The sequence below is a fragment of the Larus michahellis genome, chromosome 1, assembly GCF_964199755.1.
Source record: "Larus michahellis chromosome 1, bLarMic1.1, whole genome shotgun sequence".
Classification (NCBI taxonomy): domain Eukaryota; kingdom Metazoa; phylum Chordata; class Aves; order Charadriiformes; family Laridae; genus Larus; species Larus michahellis.
The window spans coordinates 5,227,779-5,253,255 of NC_133896.1; the positions used below are offsets into that span (position 1 = coordinate 5,227,779).

At 43.9% G+C, this 25,477-nt stretch overlaps 1 protein-coding gene across 1 annotated transcript in view; it reads left to right on the forward strand.

Annotated features, from left to right (window-relative positions):
* The first annotated feature begins 1,469 nt into the window (after positions 1-1,469).
* Positions 1,470-25,477, forward strand: part of ITIH2 (inter-alpha-trypsin inhibitor heavy chain 2) — a 32,982-nt gene continuing 8,974 nt past the window's right edge. Inside the window, exons 1-14 of the mRNA XM_074573223.1 lie at positions 1,470-1,625; positions 3,200-3,274; positions 9,870-9,905; positions 10,633-10,805; positions 11,704-11,808; positions 12,153-12,315; positions 13,604-13,711; positions 17,437-17,565; positions 18,213-18,329; positions 19,579-19,747; positions 21,116-21,241; positions 22,137-22,318; positions 23,740-23,925; positions 24,933-25,072. Coding sequence (XP_074429324.1) covers positions 1,542-1,625; positions 3,200-3,274; positions 9,870-9,905; positions 10,633-10,805; positions 11,704-11,808; positions 12,153-12,315; positions 13,604-13,711; positions 17,437-17,565; positions 18,213-18,329; positions 19,579-19,747; positions 21,116-21,241; positions 22,137-22,318; positions 23,740-23,925; positions 24,933-25,072 — 1,793 coding nt within the window. The 5' untranslated portion in view covers positions 1,470-1,541. The remainder of the gene's footprint in view (positions 1,626-3,199; positions 3,275-9,869; positions 9,906-10,632; positions 10,806-11,703; positions 11,809-12,152; positions 12,316-13,603; positions 13,712-17,436; positions 17,566-18,212; positions 18,330-19,578; positions 19,748-21,115; positions 21,242-22,136; positions 22,319-23,739; positions 23,926-24,932; positions 25,073-25,477) is intronic.

Sequence of the window (25,477 nt, forward strand, 5' to 3'; positions counted from 1 at the left end):
TGGTCGACAGCTGGTTGAATATGAGCCAGCAGTGTGCCCAGGTGGCCAAGAAGGCCAGCAGCATCCTGGCCTGTATCAGGAATAGTGTGGCCAGCAGGACTAGGGCAGTGATTGTCCCCTGTACTCAGCACTGGTGAGGCCACACCTTGAATAGTGTGTTCAGTTTTGGGCCCCTCACTACAGGAAAGACGTTGTCCAGAGAAGGGCAATGAAGCTGGTGAGGGGTCAGGAGCACAAGTCTCATGAGGAGTGGCTGAGGGAGCTGGGATTGTTCAGCCTGAAGAAAAGGAGGCTGAGGGGAGACCCACTTCCCTGGGCAGCCTGTTCCAATGCTTAATAACCCTTTCAGTGTAAAAAAGTTTCCCAATATCCAGTCTAACCCTCTCCTGGCGCAACTTGAGGCAGTTTCCTCTTGTCCTATTGCCTGTTCCTTGGGAGAAGAGACCAATCCCCATCACTACCCCCTCCTTTCAGGTAGCTGTAGAGAGCGATAAGGTCTCCCCTCAGTCTCCTTTTCTCCAGGCTGAACAACCCCAGCTCCCTCAGCCGCTCCTCATAAGACTTGTGCTCCAGACCTCTCACCAGCTCCGTTGCCCTAATTAATATATAATTATATTATATAATATATATAATATATAATTACCTAATTAATATAATATATTACAACATAATATAGTCTTGTCTTCTGTTTTGTCGCTGGGTCCACGCAGTAATTCCGTCTTTTCCACTGAGGTTGCTCAGACGTCTGTAAATTTTTCTTCCCAGAGGAGTGGAAGGGGTACCCCAGCTCCTTTTGCTGGAAACCTGCTTCCTCCCTCTTTTCCCCTTGTTGCTTTGATGTCTTATTCTATCCAATCTCTTGAAGTACCCAAAGAGGCAGGGAGGCCAACACAGTTTCAAAAGCATCCAGGAGCCATACAACACGCATCTGAAAATACCATCAGATGTTTTCACGTGAATAACTTTGAAAAACTACACCCATCCCACCACCAGCTATGATCCTTTCCCAGCAAGAGTGGAAAAAGGAAGGGTATTTGTGTGGGTCAGGATCCAGCTCAAAGATCTCTGCCAACCCCTGTGAGATGGCTGGGTGTGAGGACCCTTGGAGAAGCACAACGTTGCTGCCTCCATCGCTCTGAGAACCAGTCTTCACCTCATTTACTATAAACAAACAAGTTAGGAGTGAGTTCTTGCTTTGATCTTTTGAAGTTTTGGATACTCCAAGGTCTGTGCCTAGCAGGAAATTAGTCAAACATCATGGGAAGCTAGAAAAGCAAGAAGTGAGCCTATCCAAGCCTGAGCTGTTATCAAGGGCAGAGGCGAGTGAAGACACTATTTGGATAACCCTTGCTCAGGCACCACAGCTCAGACTTACGTTGCAAGGCAAATATTTACCTATGGCCTAAACAAAGTCAGCGTTTCAAAACTTTGTTCAAAAAAACGCATAACCCTGAGCTGTTTCCTTGAACTTGTCTCAGAGAAGGAAAGATCTTGTGTCTAGTACCTATGCAGGCTGTTCTCAGGAGACAAGTGGGAAGAAAATGAAGCATCTGCTCTGCTTCCTGGTTTTGTTCCTCATTTCTGGAGTAGGAGGCTTCGATCTTGTTATCGACGAAATCCCAGATGTGAGTATTTCCAGGCAGGGCCTGGGCTTGCCTTCGTTGCTGAAGTCAACATCAAAGCTGCAGCCGGCTTCAGTGGGAGCAGAACTGGGTCACTGCTTCACAGCTCTGCTTGTATCTCAGGAATTCTCTTCTACTTTTAGCTGTAAATGGGATTGTTCTGATAATTGGTTTTCACCTGTCATTTGTAGCATTGCCTTTTTAATATTATTTAAGTTGGGGTAGTATGGGCATAATTCCAAATTTCATTTCAAGGATTCGTATTTTTACCTCAACTTTGCCATTTCTGGTGATGTTAACTTTTAAACATTCAAGTGAGATTCTATTGGGACTCTATGCTTAGACTTTCAGTGTATTTTATATCCTGTTTCTTTGCAATAAGCAGAAAGAGAGCACCTAGATATCTTTGTGGATGGAATCTCCTGTATGAAACACTACAAACTTCAGCACAGCTTCATATGGATGCGGGGTTTTGTCAACAGGAATTCAAATATGGATTTAAGATCCTATTGACAGTACATTCATCAGCAGAGGGATGAGAAAATTTATAGAGGAGCTTGTAATTGCTTAGGATAATAAAATGATGAAAAGAAGTACAATTATAGCCTTGACTCTGAAGCTGAGTCCAAATTTAAACCCCTGGACTCAGGTGAACTTAGATTTGGGTGTCTACACCCATTTCCACATTGCCATATTGCAGTATTTCTGTGAAATCAGCAGGGACAGTGTGAAGCTTTATTTTCTTTTGCAAGATTAGCAAAAAGAATTAGTGAGCAGGGATATCCTATCTTCCTACAGCACTTTTCATGACACAGTGAGATTTTTATCCTGAGTTTGTAATTCCCAGCAAAAACATTCCAGACCTGTGGTTCTTTCTAACCATAGATGCTGTATCAATTTAACATCAATGTGCTAAAATGATTTTGGTTAATTTTGTGCAAATCTTTGTGCGTATGCTGTCATATAAGTTGGAGAGTAATTAGTGAACTTAAACTTCTTTACTGCTATAGATTAAACTTCTAACAAACTATTATTGCTGTGGTGTAAGAACCACGCTTCTAACTGAATCAGTGCAGCTTTTGCACTTGGAAAAGACCTGATGTTCCTCTGCTGTCTATGGGACAAGTTTAGTTCTCAGGTATATTAGTATAAAACCAGAGATAATTTCTACTGGTTTGAGCAGAAATTCTCTGGCCTTGATGGTTTAAGTGAGATCAGTACCTGAAATGCTGTAGTTACCATGGCTGGACCCGTCCTGATGATAATCTGCCTCTTGCTGTTTATGGGCTTTTTAGTATGTTAAATATTACTCCTTGTTGCAGAAGGAAAGGTTGTAAAATGATAGTAAAGGCCATGGTCTTATAAGAGTATACAGAGCTAGTTGTCCACAGATGGAAACCGAATGTGGGAAGATGCAGCATTTTGGTCTTAAACGGTTTGCACCTTTGCTCCCCATTTGCACCAAGGGGATATAAATTCCCTTTGGAACTCTATTAGAGACCTAATCAATAATAAACCAGGCGATAAACAGTTGGCCAGCAGCAACACCTCTTTCTTTCTTCCTCTTTCTCCTCTAGGAAGTGGAAAATCTGATTGACCTAGAAATAGATGGATTTCCTTCGAGCTCCAAGACGAGAAATGGCAGGTACCAGGTACAGTATGCAGAAATGCTTCAAAAAAGGGGAAGCAAGAATGCCTGGGAGCTCTCTCCAGGTAGCCTGTTCCATGTCAAGGGTTGTGAGTGTGCAATCAGGTGGGACCAGCAGGTCCTTATATGCATTGAGACTTCCATATCTCTTGTTGGGATAAGAACCGCTACTATCATTTTTACAATACCTAGCACAACAAGGCTTTGTTCCATATCTGAGCTCCTGAGGACTATAATACAGACGCTAAACAGTGGAGATACCTGTCTATCTAACTTCATGAGCAGGGAAAAATCCCATTGATATTGGTGGGGCTTTTCCATGAGAAAATGTAAAAGGATGTCAGACACTGGCAACGTAGGCTGAAACCTTTCAGTCCTGCAGGTAGTCCATTCATTCCTATTTAACCCAGGTCAAAAGAGTGCAGCGCAGTGTCACATGAGTAATGAGCTGGTATAGTCTGAGACCAGGGAAGAAAATTTGTTTCCAGCACGCTGGTGGCTTGCAGATTATAGTATTCTGTCAGCTTGTGGAACAGAAACCTTTAAAAAGGCATTTCGGGAGTTTTCTTGTGTTTTACACATTAGTAATTAAGGATAATAATCATTAAATCAGTTATTTGAAGGTATTAACTTTCATTACACTGAATGAAAGAAATGATGATCAGAGTGGACCTTGTCCTCCACCAAAGCTCTAGTGCTGCCTTTCTTGAGCTTGTTCGGTGTGGTGAAAACAAAATATCCTCTTGAGTAAAGTTGGATTTCCCAGCATCCTTGAAGTTAAGCACAGGCAAACAGGATTCTTTTTTATCCTAAGGCTTTTTGAAAGGGGCCTCACACAGAGTGTAAATGTAACTTTTTGAAACCCAAAGCCCACCTTACCCTGCCAGAAAAATGGAAGATTTTAGCACAAATATGAATCGAGCCAGCTCAAATTTGCCAGACCAGTATTTAAATAGTTTAATCATGATCTAAGCACCAATCTTCTCTAGCTGCAGTTCTTCAGGGCATCATTTCTTTCCAAAGTGTCCGTATTAGTGCTGTACGTATTATGCAGCCTCTGTTCCCCAGCTTTTTGGATACATAATGATATAGACATATACATGCAGTAATTTGCAATTCTACCAGTGGTTTTATGATACCAGTCATTCCTTATATTCCCACATATTTTTTCCCATCTTTTAAGCTATCAAATGAGCCTTTGCAAACCAGTAGAACTAAAATCTCAGCCACAGGATGAGCTACCCTCGTGTAAGCTGAGTCATAATAAAAGATTAAGAAATGAGATTAAACTGAACTACGTGAAACGTCTTGAGACAGTAGCTCTTGGCCAATAGCAGGCACACAGTTACTTGCTGTTAATCGCTAGAGGAAGGCTGTCTTCTAAATGATTGTTTTAGTGCTATTTTTTTCTACAATGAGCTCACTAGCCCATTGGCAACACGACATCAGAACTCCTTTGCAGACCTTACTGATTTGCTCTAAATAGAAAAAAAATGTTTTCTGTGTACAGATCAGGTATTCTGGAGAAAAATATTTGCTCCTGAGTAACTCTAAAAAATACCATGTCTTGGGTATGTGAATGGTCCTCGTGACCATAGAAACAGAGCACTCCATGGGCTGGAATGCAGGTAACCTTGTGAACCACTGTGTGATGGTGCACTGCCGTTATCTCTGTTTTGGAGATAGATAACGGAGCTTGTGTCTAGACTGTGAGGCGGGATGTTCTGTAGCACGTCTCCCAGTCCTGGTCCTGATCTCTGGCTGTTCAGAGCCAGGTGAGATCACACCTATTTCCTTAGATCTCTGACTGCCTGGTTTCCTCTCCATGAGAACCAGCAGAGGAAGGAAATACGGAAGGAGAGAGAGAGAGTGGAATCATCTGGCTGGAAAGCCCCCCAGTTCCCAGCGTATAAATGCACCATAAAAACCAAGGTTCATCTTCAGCACTGTGAAGACAAACTGCAAAGACCCAGGCTTGAAATTGCTCTTCTTGCACCTCACGCTAAGCGTTGTGATCCCCAAAAGGAGTCTGAGGAGGCTGCAATGAAATTGCAGCGTGTTAAGAACTGCTTAGGAAATGACTCACATGAAAACAAGTAAATCTGTGAGAAGACATCATGCTGGGCACCTGCTTTTCAATCTTTTTTTTAATTTACAGCTTCTTATGACTTTCCCTAGGAATTTCATGTCCCAGTAGAAAACTGATTTCCTTCAAATGCACTATAACATCTCTGAATCTGCTTTCCTTGCTTTACTAAGTCGCACCTCAGAAACAGCCTGTGAACTGCAACTGAAAGCAATGGTAAGCTTGGCATCCCACAGATGACGTTAAAAATCTCTTGTAATGCATTACCTCTTGTAATGCGTTCCTCCTTTAGACACCATGGCTTCTTCCTCCATGGACGGGACAGGAGGCATCAGGGCCAGCAGCCCTGGATAATAGTTAGCTTGAAGCACTTAGTAATTTCTGGATGGTAGACTGCATAGTAATTGCAACATTCATGCACGGTGATTTGAACAAAGACCATTATGGAGGGCTACGTATACATAGCCTGCACAGATGTCAGGAGAAGATGGGTCTCAATACTTGAAGACAGGGCCCAGCATCTGCCAAGATCAGATCACGGAATCACGGAATCACGGAATCTTCAGAGTTGGAAGGGACCTCTAGAGATCATCTAGTCCAACTCCCCTGCTAGAGCAGGATTGCCTAAAGCACATCCCTCAGGGCTGCATCCAGGCGGGTCTTGAAAATCTCCAGAGAAGGGGACTCCACACCCTCCCTGGGCAGCCTGTTCCAGTGCTCTGTCACCCTCACTGTAATGAAGTTTTTCCGTGCATTTGAACAGAACTTCCTATGTTCTAGCTTGTGCCCATTGCCCCTTGTCCTGTCGCTGGGAACCATTGAAAAGAGCCTGGCTCCGTCCTCCTTAAACCCACCCTTTAGATACTTGTAAACATTAATCAGGTCCCCCCTCAACCTTCTCTTCTCCAGGCTAAAGAGTCCCAGCTCTTTCAGCCTTTCCTCATAAGGGAGGTGCTCCAGTCCCTCAATCATCTTGGTTGCCCTACGCTGGACTCGCTCCAGTAGTTCCCTGTCCCTCTTGAACTGGGGAGCCCCAAACTGGACACAGTACTCCAGTTGTGGCCTCACCAGTGCAGAGTAGAGGGGGAGAATGACCTCCCTCGACCTACTGGCCACAGTCTTCCCTATGCAGCCCAGGATGCCATTGGCCTTCTTGGCGACAAGGGCACACTGCTGGCTCATGGATAATTTGCTGTCTACCAGGACCCCCAGGTCCTTCTCCTCAGAGCTGCTTCCCAGCATGTCCTCCCCTAACATATACTGGTGTTTGGCATTCTTCCTTCCCAGGTGCAGGACCCTACACTTGCTTTTGTTGAACCTCATTAGGTTCTTCTCTGCCCAGCTCTCCAGCCTGTCCAGGTCACGCTGGATGGCAGCACGGCCCTCTGGAGTGTCGGCCACCCCTCCCAGCTTGGTATCATCAGCAAACTTGCTGAGGATACACTCTGTCCCCTCATCTAGGTCATTTATGAATATATTGAACAAAATTGGTCCAAGTATTGACCCCTGAGGGACACCACTCGTTACAGGCCTCCAACTGGACTCTGTGCCACTGATCACAACCCTCTGAGTTCTGTCACTCAGCCAGCTCTCGATCCACCTCACTGTCACCTCGTCTAGCCCATACTTCCTCAGCTTCCTAATGAGGATGTTATGGGAGACAGTGTCAAAAGCCTTGCTAAGGTCAAGGTAGATGACATCTACGGCTCTCCCCTCATCCAGCCAACCCGTTATAACATCATAGAAAGCTATCAGATTGGTCAGGCATGATTTGCCCTTGGTAAATCCATGCTGACCACTTCCAATAACTTCCTGTTCCTCTATGTGTTTGGAGACGACATCCAGAATGAGTCGCTCCATTACCTTCCCAGGGACAGAGGTGAGACTAACCGGCCTGTAGGTCCCTGGGTCCTCCTTCTTGCCTTTTTTGAAGATTGGAGTGATGTCAGCCTTCCTCCAGTCCTCAGGCACCTCTCCTGTTCCCCATGACCTTGCAAAGACAATGGAGAGTGGTCTAGCAATAACATCTGCCAGCTCTCTCAGCACTCGCGGGTGCATCCCATCAGGGCCCATGGATTTATGAATGTCCAGCTTGGCCAAGCGGTCTCTGACCCGGTCCTCCTCAACTAAGGGAAAATCTTCCTCTCTCCAGACCTTCCCCCTTGCCTCCAGGGTATGGGATGCGTGAGGGACGGCTTTATCAGTGAAGACCGAAGAAAAGAAGGCATTCAGTAACTCTGAACCTTAACATGGTTCCTGAGGCACCTGTTGTCTTCACTCCAATTAGCAATTTGCTATTGCACAAGGGACTGTTTCCATGCAGTGCAGTCATTGGCAGGACTGGATGTGGTTTAAAGGCAAGGATCAGCCAAGGATCCAGAAATAGCACGTTTCATGTGCCACAGAAGTCCCTGCAAGGCCCATATTCTCAGTAACCACACCAGTGCTCAAACCTGAAGCATAGTTATCTACAGCTCTGTCCTCCTGACCTGTTGCAGCAGCTGCCCTCTGCAACCTTGGAGACCCTAGGGAGATGGTTGACCAGCCCATGGCTGATCTCTAACAACAACACTGAGAGTCATTACATGTGCAAATGATAAACTCACATCTCCATCAGTGCCTCCCCCTTCTCCGCCACCCTCACAAAAACAAACTGGAAGGAAACCTGGGCATCTTGAATGCTTCAAGCACCATCCGTAAAGTGAGTCGGGAACCCTAAGCTCTTCTGAGAACCAGATAAGTACCACAAAAAACTGAATCCACTCTGTGTTAAGGTCTTGGTCTTCATCTTTTCAAAATTAAATTTGTTTCAGTTGAGGTTGGTTTAGTCTTAATTTGTCATGCTGGTGATGTTTCCTACCCCAAGGATACGTGTGGGGACAACAGTCATTCTCCACAGTCTGGTTCTTTATCAGAGGTCAAGGGTCCAGTTCACTTTACAGCGATGTTTGTGGGGTGTCAGGATGGACTGAGCAAGGGTCGGTCCAGCAGGCTTTGCAGAGTCTACAGGGAGCCATAAACTACCAGGTCCTGAAACCCTAGTCTGAATGTTTCAGGTGGAACCTGTATAATTGGGAAATAAAAACCTGCATTTTTTTCTCAGGCAGGCAGAAATCCTGCAGTCTGTCTATCTGTCTCTAAAGAATCCTTAAAATCATCTCATTAAAATGATCTTGCTAGGAGATGTATCATCTTTTAAGCAGCCCAAGATTTTCCTAGTAACAGTATATTAATTAGCTTCAAATAAACCTAGTAACTGTATAGCAAGCCACGCATCATGTGACTAAAGCAGTTGTTGTAAGCATCTTCTGTGATTTTGGGTCTTCTTGGATTCAAGTGCTGCTGAAACCTGAGATGAGCTTGATGTGGTTTGGTTCGCTTGTGTAATTTAGCTATCAGTGTCTGAACTAGTCTCCCTAAGTTCTTGATCTTCATCAGCGGAGTTAAAGGGCTCAGTTCGGTTGCCCGGCTGTCAGATATCATGCAAGACCTACAGAAGCCTCATGACCTCCTGGAACCCCAGATGAAGGCCAGGATGATACTCTTTGGCACCACCGGCTGCACCGGGTACCTGCTCCTCTAATCAGTACAGTCAGCATGGTTTAGGGCAGGACTCGTTCAACCAAAGGGAAGTATCTATTTTCAGATGAAAGGGATCACTCCATTGACTGTAAAGAGCAAAGTTTGCCTAGTTGTGATGATAACACCAAAGTAGATAGCTGCATTAAACAATTGCATCTCCTGCTAGAACTAGGTGAGCCAAATCCCCTCCCAGGGTTACTCACCCAAGTTTAAGTTTTAGGGAATTAAACAGAATGATTCAAATAGCCACAAGATGTCACCACCTCTTCATAGAAATTTCCAAATCAAAATATTCATACGGTAGGGAAAAAACCTCTGCCATTAATGAACGGTTCAGCTCTTCTAAGCAGTACATACATAACTAACTTTACATATATATAAGTATATGAATGTAGTATCAATTATGCAAAAAGTTTTTCTATACATACATATTGCATATAATACAGTAATATAAATATATATCCTATAATGTAAATGAAAACAAAATGAGATAAAAAGGTCTCAATTTTGAGGTTTTCCCATCTTTCCTAGAGAAAAAAAAAACACAAAACAAAACAAAACATCATTTTTGTGTTAAAAGTTAGAGTTTCTGAGTATGAATTTTTGCCAGCATGTATTACTTTCAGGAATAATGTTTTTTGTTCTAGAAGAGAATGTTTTCTATGAAAAATAAAGACAGAGGAAGCAAGCTGTCCTTCTGGTTTTGATAGCCTCTAAGGCATAGCTGGGATATCACGTGCTCCAACATCCCATGTATAAATACATAAAATAAGACAAAAGGAATATGCGCGCTAAGTCTGACATCTCAAACCTACTCTGATCATCTTGGAAAGCAGCTTTTAGATGTTACCATTCGATCCCTGTCTTGAAACAGCCACAACCTATGCTCTCAGCTTTGCTGAAATACGTTCTCCATATTTTTCTTTTCCAGCGAAGCACATCCGACTGGGGATATGTTGGAGATCTGGTGAGTTTTTTTCTTCCTCCGTGGAAAATAATAATGAGCATAGTGATTTTCTAGTTAACCATTTTTTTGGAAATCAATCCTTTTGTTTGTTCAGTTCCTTGTTTTTACTGCTGGTTGGATATTAACCTATTTTCTTTAAACAGGGCACTGTTTGCACAATGCTGTTCATACAGCTGCTCTTAGAGGGAGAAGGGTATGGTAAATATGAAGAAATAAGCAACAAAATTGATTAGACAAAGGCAATATATTAATATACCAGTTTAATGCTGTTCTCCCACTGCCATGGTTTAACCATTTGTGAGATTAAGTCAGTAACCTGTGCTTCAGGTCTCTTTTAGTTAGGACTTTTATTGAAAATGTAGGGTCTCTCCTCCTCAATATATAATGTTGAGGATTACTGGGTACCCTTCTATGCTGGATTGCACCAACAGAGTCATTCCAAGGACCGATTGTATGGTCAAAAGCAAGGAAAACATTCCAGCTTATTAAATTCCCCCTTTCAGCTAAAATGTTATAATGAACTATATTCACATGAGTATCCCACCACAATTGCCAGGTAAAATATGGGGGTGTCTTGAACTTGAGTTCATGTCCCATCTGGATGCCATACCGTAATGAACAGCAGTTGAAAAAAAGGCACTGAGACTATAAAAGGGATTGATATTGCCCTCTAGGGCACATTTTCTATCTATGTCCCAAATTTATAGAGTAATCTTGTCAATTACAGGTGGAGGACGATGACAAGATAGGTCTTTACAGCTACAAAGTTCAATCCACTATAACGTCACGGTTGGCCAACACAATGATCCAAGCCAAAATGGTGAATAACGCAAAAAGGTCCCAGCACATAGTGTTTGATGTACAAGTCCCCAAAGGAGCTTTTATTGACAACTTCACTATGTAAGTAGTGGGCAGGTATCAGCCTTGTGCTCTGGCAGGGTTCAATGGGATGGCAGAATGTGGTGGGAGGGAAGTGTTCATAAAAGCAAAACACCTCTTATTATTTTTCAGCTTCAGCGTAATTTTAGCGGGCTTTTTCAAAGCACTGGAACTGGCTGCCCAGAGAGGTGGTGGAGTCTCCGTCTCTGGAGACATTCAAACCCCACCTGGACGCGTTCCTGTGCAACCTGCTCTGGGTGACCCTGCTCTGGCAGGGGGTTGGACTAGATGATCTCCCGAGGTCCCTTCCAACCCCTACCATTCTGTGACTCTGTGAAAAAAGGCTCATGTCAGCATACCGTCTGTCTGTCCATCTTCCTCTCCAGTAATTATTGGGCCATTGGCCAACATCAACAAAATCTGACAAAAGGACAGAAGTCCCAAATAGACTAAGCTCCTACCTGTCTTGTGCAAGTTGGCACAAGATCAAAGGAGAGAGAGAGAGACCCAAATTAGAGCCCTCACTGAAGAGAAAGAAACTAACCCGGTTCAGTATCCATTCAGAGAGGCAGCGGCCAGCTTGCTGGGCAAGAGACATCTCCTGATCCATGTTCCAAAACAGCCATGACATGAGTAACTGCCCGCCCTGCCCAAAGGATGGGGAAAGTGTGAAGGAGGTGGGGGGACAGCAGATCCTCCACAGAGTACAAGAGTGCTGGCTACTTGAAATAAAAAAGCAGGTAGGGAAAAAGATACAGAGCCACTGGAAACCAGACTTCAGTACTTTGGGGTTAAACAAGAGCCCTATTATTTCATTTCCCACCAGATTAGATTTCACTGATGTTTTTCTAAGGTGCAGAAACAGTTGTCGATTGTAGAGTTGTTTCTTTTGCAACCTATCTGTGATTCTCTCTCCTAGGGATGTCAATGGTATAACATTTACTAGCAAAATTCGTGAAAAAGCTGAAGCCAGAAAAATGTACTCTCAAGCAAAAGCCAAAGGCAAAGCTGCTGGAATAGTAAGGTATAAAGACTTTGGCATATGGATATTGTACTGAACTTGTTCATAGGAGAACTGAGGTGACCCATCCCAGGAGGCGGTAGATGGGGGGGAACCCTGTGAAGGAAAATGAGTTACTTACTTACAGCTACTCTGATATTTAATTCTCAAGTTAACACAACTTAACTTGTGTTTCTGCTTTCAGCTTGATAAAACATATTATCCTAACAGACAACTGCAGTTCCCTGGTACAGGCCAAAGTTAAAATCAGACCCAGCAAATGCATAACTCTGAATCAAAATGCAAAGCCGCCTCTCTTTTTCCTTGTATTTTATTTTCTCAAAATAACCCCACAGTTGACTTTTCAGGAGCAATGCCTTGGATATGGAAAACTTCAAAACTGAAGTGAATGTGCCCCCAGGGACGAGGATCCAGTTTGAACTTCACTACCATGAAATGATTCGAAGGAAACTGAGCTCCTATGAGCACGTCATCTCTGTGAAGCCAGGCCGCTTGGCAAAGCACATGGAGGTAACGTAGAGCTGATGTGTGTGGGCAGCACCCCAGAGGTGCTCACTGAGAAAGCAGCCGAGGCTCCTGTGAGCTCCACAGCAGGTCACTTCATCTACAGCTCCTTCCTTTTATATGGGCTCAGTACAAATAGCCTCAAGGTCACTGTGTAGACCAGCATGAGACTTCAAACCATGAGCTATGTAGCTACATCACTGAGAAGCAAATATGTCCCACCTCCTCTCATACTAACACAGTTGGGCATCTCCTGAATCGTGACTGACTCACGTCAGAACCACTTGGGCAAACAAGCTTTGGCCTATATATACTCTTGTGTAAACTTGCCTCAACTGAAGGAAAATAAACAATATTTGCTATTTATTTGGAACAGTGCTTTTCACGATAATCTCAACTTCATGAAATAGTGTCCTATGAGAGCAGATGTTCTCTGAATGACAGCCCCTCCACAAGTGTCTGCCAGAAGATGATTTCTCTTATTCTTACCCTCTTTTTTACACTCATCCAAGGGTATCCTCTGACATACCTCAACAGACACAGGATACAGGGCTAGCTGGACATTTCCATCTGGCCATTTTCCTGTTCCTGTAGCATAAATGTCTTCTTCAGCTTTCCATGTCTTCAGCACAAGCCGTATATGAAAGTTTGCAGCTCACATGTCCTTGGTGCAGGCTGTGATCTGCTTCAAGCTGTCCAAAGCCCTGCGTTAATCTTACTGAAAAGGACACCATGTCCTGTCTCCTAGTAGTCTTACTAACTACTCAGAAACACAATCAGAAAAAGCCCTTATCTCAGGCTGACAGGATAAAACCTTTATTTTCCAAATCACGTTGGCCATACAACCAAAAGGAAAAATGCTCTCTGTCCTGCCAATAGCATGAGCAGAGAGGAAAAGAACTCATCATCAAGTGTGAGAACTCATCATCCTCCTGGCCTCCTAACCCAAAGCAACACTGAGGCAGAGTCCCTTCATGCTTCATTCATGCTTTCAGCATTAAAAATGGTATTCCCTTTGATTCCTATCTCACCACTTGCCCCACGAGGTGGGAGAGAGAGGAAGAATGAGCACTTCCACCAAACTCTTTCTTGTCTTTGGACACATTTTTTTATCTTTCCATTATGGTCTATTTTCAGCATTGCACAGATCCCCACCATGAATGAGACTAGCCCTGCAGTAGCACTGTCAAGAGCATCCCAACCCCCAGCTGGAGTTCGCCTATTGGGGGGTTCATGAGATCCTGGTACAACATTGGCACTGCTTCATATTAATGTCCTCCCTTCCTGCCTTTAGGTGGATGTCCGCATTATTGAGCCACAGGGACTTCGCTACGTGCATGTTCCTAATTCACTCGGAGATCATTTTGATGGAATCACCACCATCTCCAAAGGAGAGAAAAAGGTAACAGTCATGGACTGGAAATAGCATGAAAACTTCAGTTTTCACACTGGTTCCTATGCAGTCATGGCATTTTTTCATACCTGCTGGAAGCATGCAAAAATATGGAAAAAAAATATAGTGTCTTCATTATTGATACCTAAATGTATGTACAAGATGCTCAAATACTACAGTGATGGAAGTATAGAAATAGTCTGTAGTCCACATAGTCCAGCGACATGGACAGTGGCAGAGAGTGCACCCTCAGCAAGTTTGCCGACGACACCAAGCTGTGTGGGGCGGCTGACACGCTGGAGGGAAGGGATGCCATCCAGAGGGACCTTGACAGACTGGAGAGGTGGGCCCATGCCAACCTCATGAAGTTTAACAAGACCAAGTGCAAGGCCCTCCACCTAGGTCGGGGCAATCCCAAGCACCGATATAGGCTGGCCAGTGACTGGCTTGAGAGCAGCCCTGAAGAAAAGGACTTGGGGGTGCTGGTGGACGAGAGGCTCAACATGAGCTGTCAGTGTGCACTAGCAGCCCAGAAAGCCAATCGTATCCTGGGCTGCATCAGGAGAAGGGTGGCCAGCAGGTTGAGGGAGGTGATTCTCCCCCGCTACTCCACCCTTGTGAGACCCCACCTGGAGTACTGTGTCCAATTCTGGAGCCCCTACTACAAGAGAGATATGAATGTGCTGGAATGTGTCCAGAGAAGGGCCACGAGGATGATCAGAGGGCTGGAGCCCCTCTCCTGTGAGGACAGACTGAGAGAGTTGGGGTTGTTCAGTCTGGAGAAAAGAAGGCTCCGAGGAGACCTTATAGTGGCCTACCAGGATCTGAAGGGGGCCTACAAGAAAGCCGGGGAGGGACTTTTTAGGATGTTGGGTAATGGTAGGACTAGAGGGAATGGATTAAAACTAGAGATGGGTCGATTCAAACTGGACATTAGTAAGAAGTTCTTCACCATGAGGGTGGTGCGACACTGGAACAGGTTGCCCTGAGGGGTGGTGGAAGCCCCATCCCTCGAGGTGTTCAAGGCCAGGCTGGATGGGGCTCTGAGCAACCTGATCTAATGGGAGGTGTCCCTGCCCATGGCAGCGGGGTTCAAACTAGAAGATCTTTAAAGTCCCTTCCAACCCTAACAATTCGATGATTCTATGATTCCATTCATCTTTGCGCAAAGCTTTTCATTTGTAATTCTGAAAGAGAAATTCACTGGGATTGCTGGATGTCAAAAAGGTAGGTGATGAATATCAAGTGGAATAGCCATTCTGGAACGACTCCACAGTCTCAGTTCAACTGAGAACATCTCCATAGGGACCTATTTTAGAACAGCCCTTTTCCTTGACATTCTTAGCCAAGCTTTCTCCAGCGTAGCTCTTGTGTATAAGTAAACCCTCCAATGATAGAGAAGGTTTTCTCAAGAAACTTCAAGCAGTGACTCCGGGAGGGTACAACTCTTCTTACTCTTACATAAACATCTAACACAAGATGTGTGAATCAGGCCCCAAAAGTCTGACTATACTACTATAATAATATATTAGGCAGTATTGTTTATTGATATCCAGGCTCAATTTTATGTCTCATTCACCCACATTCCTAGTTTAGCAAATTATTTCAGAAGTGCTGTGTGGCTATATATATTATGTTTTATCTTCTCAGGAAAATTCAAGTTATCCATTCCAAGCAGAGAAATAATGCCATAAAGTCTGCATAACCAGTCATGTGACTAGTGAAAATGATTCCTAGTACTCAATTTACAGACAAATTACAAGCTCTTGTTTGTTCGGGAAAAAATCAATTAAAAAGCTATTTAAAAAGTTGATAAAATTATAGTTTCAACTAGGAAAATGTTAAATAAGCCAACATATTATTTACTAGAAATTATTTGCATAGCTCTAATTGAAATATTTGGTGCTGTAGATTGGGCCTGATGGGATTCATCCCAGAGTACTGAAGGAACTAGTGGATGTTATGGCAGGACCCCTCTCAATCATCCACCAGAGGTCTTTGAAGTCTGGGGAGGTCCCTGCTGACTGGAAGCAGTCACTGTTATTCCAATTTACAAAGAGGGCATGACGGAAGAGCCAGGAAACTACAGACCTGTTAGTCTGACCTCAATTGCTGGAAAAATTATGGAGAAGATTATACTGGGTACTTAGAAAGGCTTTTAATGAACAATGCAATCATTAGGCACAGTCAACACAGGTTCACCAAGGAAAAGTGCTGTTTAACTAATTTGATCTCTTCCTGTGATAAGGTCACCCGCTTAGTGGATGAAGAGAAGGTGGTGGATGTAGTTTTTCTGGATTTTAAGTAAGGCTTTTGATACTGTCCCTCACAGCATCCTTCTGGACAAGTTGTCCAACTGTGGGATGAGCGGGTTCACGGTGCGCTGGATGAAGAACTGGCTGAAGGGCAGAGCTCAGAGGGTTGCAGTGAATGGGGCTACATCTGGCTGGCGACCGGTCACCAGTGGTGTTCCTCAGGGTTCAGTTCTAGGGCTGGTTCTGTTCAAGATATTTATCAATGAACTGGATGTAGGAGTTGAATGCACCATTAGCAAGTTTACTGATGATACTAAACTGGGAGGTGCTGTTGACTCCCTTGAGGGACAAGAGGCCTTGCAGAGGCATCTAGATAGATTGGAGCATTGGCCTACGATGAATGGGATGAAATTTAACAAGACCAAATGCAGGATTCTGCACCTAGGATGGAGTAATGCTGGGCACAAGTATAAATTGGGGGAGGAGTGGCTGGAGAGCAGCTCTGCAAAAAGGGACCTGGGGGTGCTGCTTGGCAGCAGGCTCAGTATGATCCAACAGCGAGGGAAAACCACATCCTGGGGTGCATCAAACACACCATAAGCAGCTGTCAAAAGAGGGGGTTATCCCACTGTATTCAGCATTGGTGTGGCCTCACCTTGAACACTGTGTACAGTTGTGGCCCCCACAATTTGAGAAGGATGTGAAGGTCCTTGAATGTGTCCAGAGGAGGTTAAAGCTGGTGAAAGGGCTAGAAGGAATGTCCTGTGAGGGACGAGTAAGGACTTTCGGCTTGTCTGGTTTGGAGAAAATGAAGCTGAGGCATAACCTCATTGCTCTCTACAGCTTCCTGAGGAAGGGATGCAGAGAGGGAGCTGCTGAGCTCTTCTCCCTGGGATCTAGTGAATGGGTCAAAGCTGCACCAGAGGAGGTTCAGAGTTGACATTAGAAAGCATTTCTTTACCAAAAGGGTGGTCAAACACTGGAACAGGCTTCCTAGAGAGGTGGTCGATGCCCCAAGCCTGCAGTGATTGGACAATGCCCTTAACAACATGCTTTAATTTTTGGTCAGCCTTGAATTGGGCAGGCAGTTGGACTAGAAGACCATTGTAGGTCCCTTCCAACTGAAATATTCCATTCCATTCCATTCCATTCCATTCCATTCCATTCCATTCCATTCCATTCTATTCTATTCTATTCTATTCTATTCTATTCTATTCTATTCTATTCTATTCTATTCTATTCTATTCTTATTTGTGTCACAGTTGCTACTACTGAATCAGTATATCCAGGCAAGCCTTAGTGCTGCTTTTGTTTTGAAGTGACAAAGTCCATTTTCCACTTAAACTAAGCGTACAAATAAAGAAAGAAGAAAAGCGTTCGGTGAAATAAGATATTTCACGAATAGATGAACTCTTTTTGTTTCAATGATCCACTTCTCACACAACTTCTGATTGACTGATGATCACTTCTCATTTCAAGGCTCACATTTCTTTCAAGCCAACGATGGCTCAACAACGAAAATGCCCCACGTGCTCATCCACAGCAGTAGACGGAAATTTTGTGGTGCAATATGATGTGAACAGAGAAAACACAGGTGGAGAACTGGAAGTAAGTGTTGCTGTTTAACTGGGACGAGAGATGTGTGAATACAAGAATTGCTGTCATTAAGCAAACTGTGCTAAACTTCATCGTTCAACAGAATAAGCATAAGAAAGAGCTCTGTATCCAATTGAAAGAACAGAGAGATTTTAAGTGGGCAGAATGGATTTACTTAATTTATGACTAAGACATGGTACTACGTATAGTCAGGAGCAGATTCCTGTCTTGTCCACAAGCCAATGTCTTTTATACCTAGCCACACTCTGGTGATTTAATGTTGAATCAGAGGACAGAGTCAATGGAAGTTGTACTAATATATCACAAGGAGACAACCAGAACATCACCATTTTTATGTTAACATGAAGCAGAGTTATGGGGTTGAATTATTACAGACAGAACAGTCTTTCTTAAAATGTTTTTCATTCCTCCCTGTGCTAGCGCATGGCAGTTGTCTGAGAACCAGGCTCTGCTTTCCTTGACAAAAAGACTATGGAGTATAAATGGTGTAAGGCTACAAATACAGAGATATGTAGAGCTGAGAGTTAGATTTGGCCCATAAAGAAGAATAACATTTTCTGCTCTGTTATTGTCTTCAGTTTTCTGACATCTTCAATATAGCTCATTTCACTGTGAATTTTTTTTATTTTATTTTGCAGATTTTTAATGGCTATTTTATTCACTTCTTTGCTCCAGAAAATCTTGATCCTCTGCCCAAAAACATTTTATTTGTTATAGATGTCAGTGGCTCGATGTGGGGACTGAAAATGAAACAAGTAAGTGTTTGACCTCTATTGCAAAATGAACCTCCTGCCAACTTTTCCCATGTGCCTTCCCGTACAATTCTGTAGCAGACTTGCTGTCGCAGGCTTAAAATTACCAGTTAAGTTCTTTACACTTTGCTCCATCAAAAGTCTCACTGAATTTGGAAAATATTTGGTGCATCAAAGTCTTCATGATTTGTAATGCTTCTTCCATGCTGTAAGGAAGAGGTAAGGCCATCAGTATACTGATTTTAGTACTAAATGAAAACTTTACTTGACAGATCACAAAACATTTTGCAAAGGTTCGTTCTTTCTCTAATCTCCTCTACTGAATCCTGGGAAAGTCTCAGCGAAGATACTATCCCCCTGCTTTCAAAAAGTTGTGGACAAATTGTTGACAGTCCACTGAAAAGCAGTGAGAATTGTTTAGACAACATAACCCGGGGCGGGAAGGAAATGAAAAAATACAATGTTTTAGTCTGCAAAAGAAAAGACTCAGAGAGACATAATCAGCCTCCAAATATGCAAACAGATGTTCTAAAAGGGAAACTCATCAACTGACATTCATGCCCACCCAGGGTAGAAAGAGATAGAATCAGATGGATTTACAGCTGGAGAAATTTGTATTAGATATCAGGAAAAACTCTGCAGTGCTGAGAAGGGAGTTCAGGAGATTGTATATCATGTGTCACTAAAGTTTTAAGAACTGGCTAGACAAACATCAGTTGGGGATGATCTACGTATATTTGAATTTGCTTTGGAGCACAATACTAAGGCTTGGCAGATTGCTTCCCTGGGGAAATCACTGCTGCAAAACTGGGAAACAGGCTGATCACCACTTGTTTAAATCACACTTCTTCAATCGGATGTTACCCAGCCTGAAATGACAGCGCTGCAGACAGAGCTAAGTCCCCGGAGCTGCTAGGAGCAATTCCTCTCTCCTGAACCACAGTGATGTCTCACAAACTGCTTCTCTCTCTCACCTCACTCTGTGTTAGCAGGAGTTAAGCGAGGATGAGTTGAGTCACGTGGGTTTGTTCTTGCTAATTGCATTTTTTTCTGTGTTGTTTTTTTGAGAAAAGTTCAACTTTACGCAAGAAGGGCAAAAAAGGAGAGATTTGGATAGCAGATGATATTTTGGATTCCAGTGCTTATGTTCTTATTCATCAGAGACCTCTGTTTGCTTGTTCTCGTAAGTTAGGAAGATGCTTTCAGCAACAGGAAGAATAAACTCGTCTTCTCTTAATTTTCTTCTACTCAGACCATCGAGGCCATGAAGGCAATATTGAGTGAGCTCCGTGCTGCTGATCAGTTCTCCCTTATCGACTTCAACCACAATGTCCGATGCTGGAGAGATAATTTAGTCTCAGCCACCCCAGCGCAGGTTGAAGATGCCAAGAAGTACATCCAGGCAATCCATCCCAACGGGGGTATGAGGTTTTGATTGCAAGGTGCTCATGGAAGTTAGATATCACAGGAACGGGTACCTCAGACAACCTTCAGATTGGTAGAGTATTCCTAAAAAAAACTCTGATTCCCAAGATGGGAAAAGCATGCCCTGGGGCTAAAGGAGAGTGAGGATTCCACTTCATTGTGTCAGGGGATGGGATGGCACTTCCTTCTACTGAATAAGCTACAACAGATAGACCACAGACCATAGAAAGCTGGCATTAGTCTATAGGTCCTACCTCCAGCCTCACAAATCCCAAATATCCTTGAAAGACCAAGGCTGTCTCATGCCTTTGTAAAGCAGATCATAAGCTGCCCAACCCCTGGGTATCCACTGGCTGTAAACTGTAGGCTACACCATGATCTACTAAATACCAACCTGGGCAAACTGTTCATCCTTTTTGTGCCTTCATTCCCTGTCTGATAAGCACAGTTGCCTTTTTCAGCCTTACAGCACTTTGGATGCTGCATTTGTCAGTGTTTGAGCTATTTGTATAGAAGGGGCTCACTATCACTTTAATCTGTTGCTCTCTGAAGTGCGGTTCTTGTTTAGTTGTTCAGTTATTTGTATGCCAACAGTGTGTAGAGGCTCTTGCCCAGGTCAGAGCCTTCTGGTGCTGTGGCACCTTCATTTCCAGAAGCTTTCACTGGCAACACGTGAGGTGGAATTAACATGAAGTTATAGACTTGTCCGAGATCATCAGTGTGCTGGGAATAGGAAACCATGTTGGATATATGAGTGCCTCATAAGCCTGACTTTGTTACCCCAAAAGAATTGACAGATAAGCTGAGAGACCTGCTCCCATACAGCAAACACAGCATTTTGTTATCCTTTCTCTGGAGCCACTATTTTTTTTCTTTCTTGACAAAGAACATACCTGTTTTCTGAGTGCTCAACTTTCAACTCCTGTTCCTCTCGTACTAATTTCTTCTGTGCCACAAGCCAAACATTTAGATAGGCTTAGTAAATATTCACCTCTTCTTTTCCAAACAAGATGTCTGAGGATCAGGTTGATGCCAGAAAAGAAAGTTTCTTTGTGCTCTCATTCACTCACCTGCCTGGAAACCCACTACTTCTCCCCACAGCAAATAGTTCCAAACACCACAAATGGTCCCACTGGAATTAGTGAGGGGGGATGGAGAGGCCACATGAAGATGACAGTCTGGGATGAAAGAGCAAACCAGAGTGAAAGCAGATGTACTGTAAGCATCAGAGAGGAGCAGTTTTGCTGCCTTGATCACAGGTCTTGTTCACGCTGATTAATTCCACTAGAATCTCAGAACTCATCCGGATTCAACAAGAGACTCAACGAGAATCAAACTTGTTTTCTTTGTTGTGTCTTTGACAGGCACAAATATCAATGAAGCTCTTCTGCGAGCCACATTCATCCTGAATGAAGCCCAAAACTTAGGCATGTTGGACCCTAATTCAGTCTCCATGATTGTACTGGTGTCTGATGGAGACCCGACAGTAGGTAAGAATCCTGCTTTAGGTGAGAAGAAAGGCCAGTGGCATTAGCCTGAGAAAAACATGCAGCACATAGACATTCTGACAGTAAGTTAAAAAACATTTTGTTCTCCTTTCTTCCAGTGCCTGTGCTCGTCTTTTGCCAAGTGCTACAGGTGCCATGGGGCTTTAGATAGAAGCTTTCAAAAGATGAGCAGCTTATGTTATGCAAGTTATGTACTTCTTGCAATTACAGAGACGCACAAGTCCTGTAGGAGATGTAATCACAACAACCTTGGAAAAAATTTCCTCTTCCAATGTCCTTTGCCCACACAGATCTATGCAGTCCCAAGTGTAACATCAAAATCAAGAAATTAAAGCAGAAAGCAAATTAATTTGGGTTGGATTGCATAGAATCATAGAATGGTTTGGGTTGGAAGGGATTTGGTGCAGGTCAAAAGCAGCCACTTACTGCAACATGTCAGCCCAGAAACGTCTGCCATTAAAAATGTTTGAAAAAAAAGTCAGTCCCAATGATGTCAGAGAACATATTAAGTCCAGGAAACAAAGTAAAATCTTTATGGAGATGTCTTAGTCTGCAGACAGTTTGAAGCAGTAATTCTGGGAGAAGTGTTACAATTACAAACTCCTTGTGAAGTTAATAAGAGTCCTGGATATACAAAGAATCAGATACCAAAAACAGAGTTCAAAGGAACCATCTTCAGTGGAAATAATTTGTTAATCTCCTTCCAGGAGAAGCTCTGTAGGTGCTGCAAAAGGAGATTGAGCATCTGAGCTAGTTGTCTAGATTCTCCTTATATCTTAATATAAGTACTAGAGACACTGGAAGAGTATGAATGTGCTTACCTTGATGGAGCTTCCTCTGTTGCTCAGTTGGGTGTCACCCTTCGTGTGTCTCAAAGGTGAGCTAAAGCTGACAACGATCCAGAAGAACGTGAAGCAGAGCATAAAGGACGATTTCTCTCTCTTCTGCCTCGGAATTGGGTTTGATGTAGATTACGATTTCCTGCAGAGAATCGCAACTGACAACCGTGGCATGGCCCAGAGGATTTTTGGAAATCAGGAGACGTCTGCCCAAATGAAGGTGCATTTCTGACCCATTGCGTCTGAAACTCTCCAGTTCTCTTCACAGCTGCAGAGCTGGGTAACACCACTACCAAGAGTAAAGTTACCGTAGGTTCATGGTGGGGGTCACAAAAAGCATCGTTTCTTCTGGAGAGTCCTGCAAGATGACCATCATGTATTAGCTTAAGTGCTCCTAGTTACAAATTTTGTAGTACCTATAACACATACTTCATTGCTCTGTGTAGGATTCATATTCTATAAAACAGTTATAAACACAAAAAGAGATTTTCTGAATTAAAATTAAGGCCTGGATTTTACCTCAGGCTACTTCAGCACTAACAAAAGGCCTAGATATAAATGCTAAATTATAATCGAATTTTTGCCATTGTAAGAAAAGGTTCAATTCTAGAAGGCTCTGGCTCCAAATCTGCAAGCAGCAATTGCTAATCAACAAACTCCTACATCCTTATTCTGTTTCTATTCACTGGTTTCACCACCTACGCAGGCTTCTGTTACATCTTCTTTCCCAACACAGGTGTGATAGGACACCCTACATGGTCTTCTGCCAAATAGGGCAGCTCTGAGAGCGCAGCCCCTCGGTATGAGACAGCCCCCATCCATAGCACTGTATAGGTACCTGTTTTCCCCCTCTGATCCCATATGCTAAACCCAGCTGTGCACACATCCCAGTTCACATCAGCCAGCTACAACAGGGTCAGAAGAGGGTAGACAGTCTACAGCACAGAAGAGAATATAAGTGAGATATAGGTCTAGTTTTTGGCAAGAATTAGGTGGGAAGCAGCTGTGTCTTACACAATAGCCAAGAGCTGACCAACCTGATAATGGATTCAGGCCCATATACACCTGTGTTCAAGTCTTTTAGGTCTAGGAAGAACACAGCCCATGGGCTTCTGACCACCCCTTGACTTCCACAAGACTTGGGCCAGATCCTGCTGTACCCTCTTCCAAGTGTACTAAGGTATAAGTATAGAATCATAGAATCATAGAATGTGTTGGGCTGGGAGGGACCTTTAAAGGTCATCTAGTCCAAACCTCTGCAGTCAGCAGGGACATCTTCAACTAGATCAGGTTGCTCAGAGCCTCATCAAGCCTGACCTTGAATGTCTCCAGGGATGGGGCCTCCACCACCTCTCTGGGCAACCTGCTCCAGTGTCTCACCACCCTCGTTGTAAAGAACTTCTTCCTAATGTCTAATCTAAACCTACCCTGCTCTAGTTTAAGACCATTGCCCCTCGTCCTGTCGAGGTATAAATGAATATCGAGGTATAAATGAATCTACGTTCTCCAGAACAAGGAAAGTCCCACTTGCCCATCGGGGGTCCAGGTTTTGACACTTGCTCTCCTTTCAGTAAAAATGGCACACGAGGGAGGGTTGCTTCAGGTACAACAGACTCATTTCTCTGTCTCCTTCCATCTCAGAATTTCTACAATCAGGTCTCCACCCCACTCTTGAAGAAGATTCAGTTCAACTACCCCCAGGAGTCAGTGTCAGACGTCACCCAGAGCAGCTTCCACAACTACTTTGGTGGCTCAGAGATAGTAGTGGCTGGGAAGGTCGACACGGAAAACCTGCAGCACTTGGAAAGCATCGTCACAGCGACAGCAGTGAGTGAGGGTCTCCTTAGGATACCAGCTCCTGGGGTCTGGGCTGGTTCATTCACTCATCTGCACAGCCTCCTTGCTGGAGGTTACTGCCAGCAGAGTGTTTTGGCCGCTTGGGTTCTGGGTGGGAGCATGAGGAAACTCATGGCGGGGTTGTCCAGCAATTTTTCACAGTAGCTTCAAGTACAGCCACGAACAGTCCCTGTCTGCATCCTGCAGCCTGACACAGAAACTTCCTTCTAACAAATGTACCATACAAAATTCAATTGCAAACCAGACTAAGACTATGGAGTCCTCCTTCATGCTTTGTGAAGGTGCAGGGGAGATCCCCTAGGTTAGCTCCTTTCATGGCTGAACCTCCCACTGTTGGGGAAATCAATCTGGTGGGTCTATAGTGTGTCAAGTCCTAGCATGGTCCTTTTAAGCTCTGCCTTGTGGCACGTACAACGAGACTTTCCCCATGTTTCAGGGCTGCTCTTCCAAGTGGAGTGGGATGGGGTGGGAATACTACATCCAGATCCTCCTTTCTGAGGAGGAACCAAAATATCCACACCCTTACTCAGGAGTTGCTGTTTGTTATTTGCTGGAAAAATCAAACACATTCAATATTCTTTCCTGCTAAAACACAGTGCAGTCCAAGGGTCTGTGGAAGAAAGTAGAATTTGGTTCCTGTTGCTCAGTAGCAACTGCATGTGAAAAAGCCAGAGGGGAGGACAGCAGAGCTCTGTTAAGAGCCTCTTCTTTTGTCACGTGGTAGCACCCTCTTTGGCTGCTGCTGACAGCTCCTTTATCTACTTTAATCCATTCTCACTAAAAGTGTCTTTAACTCTTGCTACAGCTCCCCTCCCCATGGCAGTCAGGCCAACAGTGATGGGACTTTCTGATCTAGAAGTGAAAAGGGGCAGAGCCAGAGTGGGTCCTTAATGCCAGCCATGCCAAGAGGGGAACTCAAAGCCACTGCATTCTCCTGGCTCACTCTTCTTTATCTTTATCTGTCATTGATTGCATAGGGAAATGCAGAACTCGTCATGGAAACCCTGCGAGATGTTGAAGAACTGGATGGCTTCATGAAGAAAGACAAATATGCAGATCCTGAATTCACTAGGAAGCTGTGGGCCTATCTGACTGTCAACCAGATGCTGGCAGAGAGGTGAGGAGAAATGTGGTCTGTGATGGGAGGGAAGTGAAGCTTGAAAGTAATCTGGTCCTCTGAGACCACAGCCACGAGGACGCTCACAGGGTTTCAAGTGGGTAAGGTAAACAAAAATAAAGGTAGGTGATATCTTCAGCCATATTCCTCATATTCTTAGCACTCATAGGTATCAGGCAATAGAGTTTGGGAGCAGTTAATTAGAGGAATAAGGGTCAAACAGACCTGTCTGTGAGCCTGAGTGAATGAAATGAATGGGAGATTTGCCTTACGGAGACTGAGTAAAAGCTATGGAGCGATTCAGGGTGAATCACCCCTGAAGCAGAAAGAGGTCTCCTGCTGAGACCAGGTGAAGGTCTGGGCTTCTTCAAGTCCAGGCCAAATCCCACAGAAGCCAAGAACAGT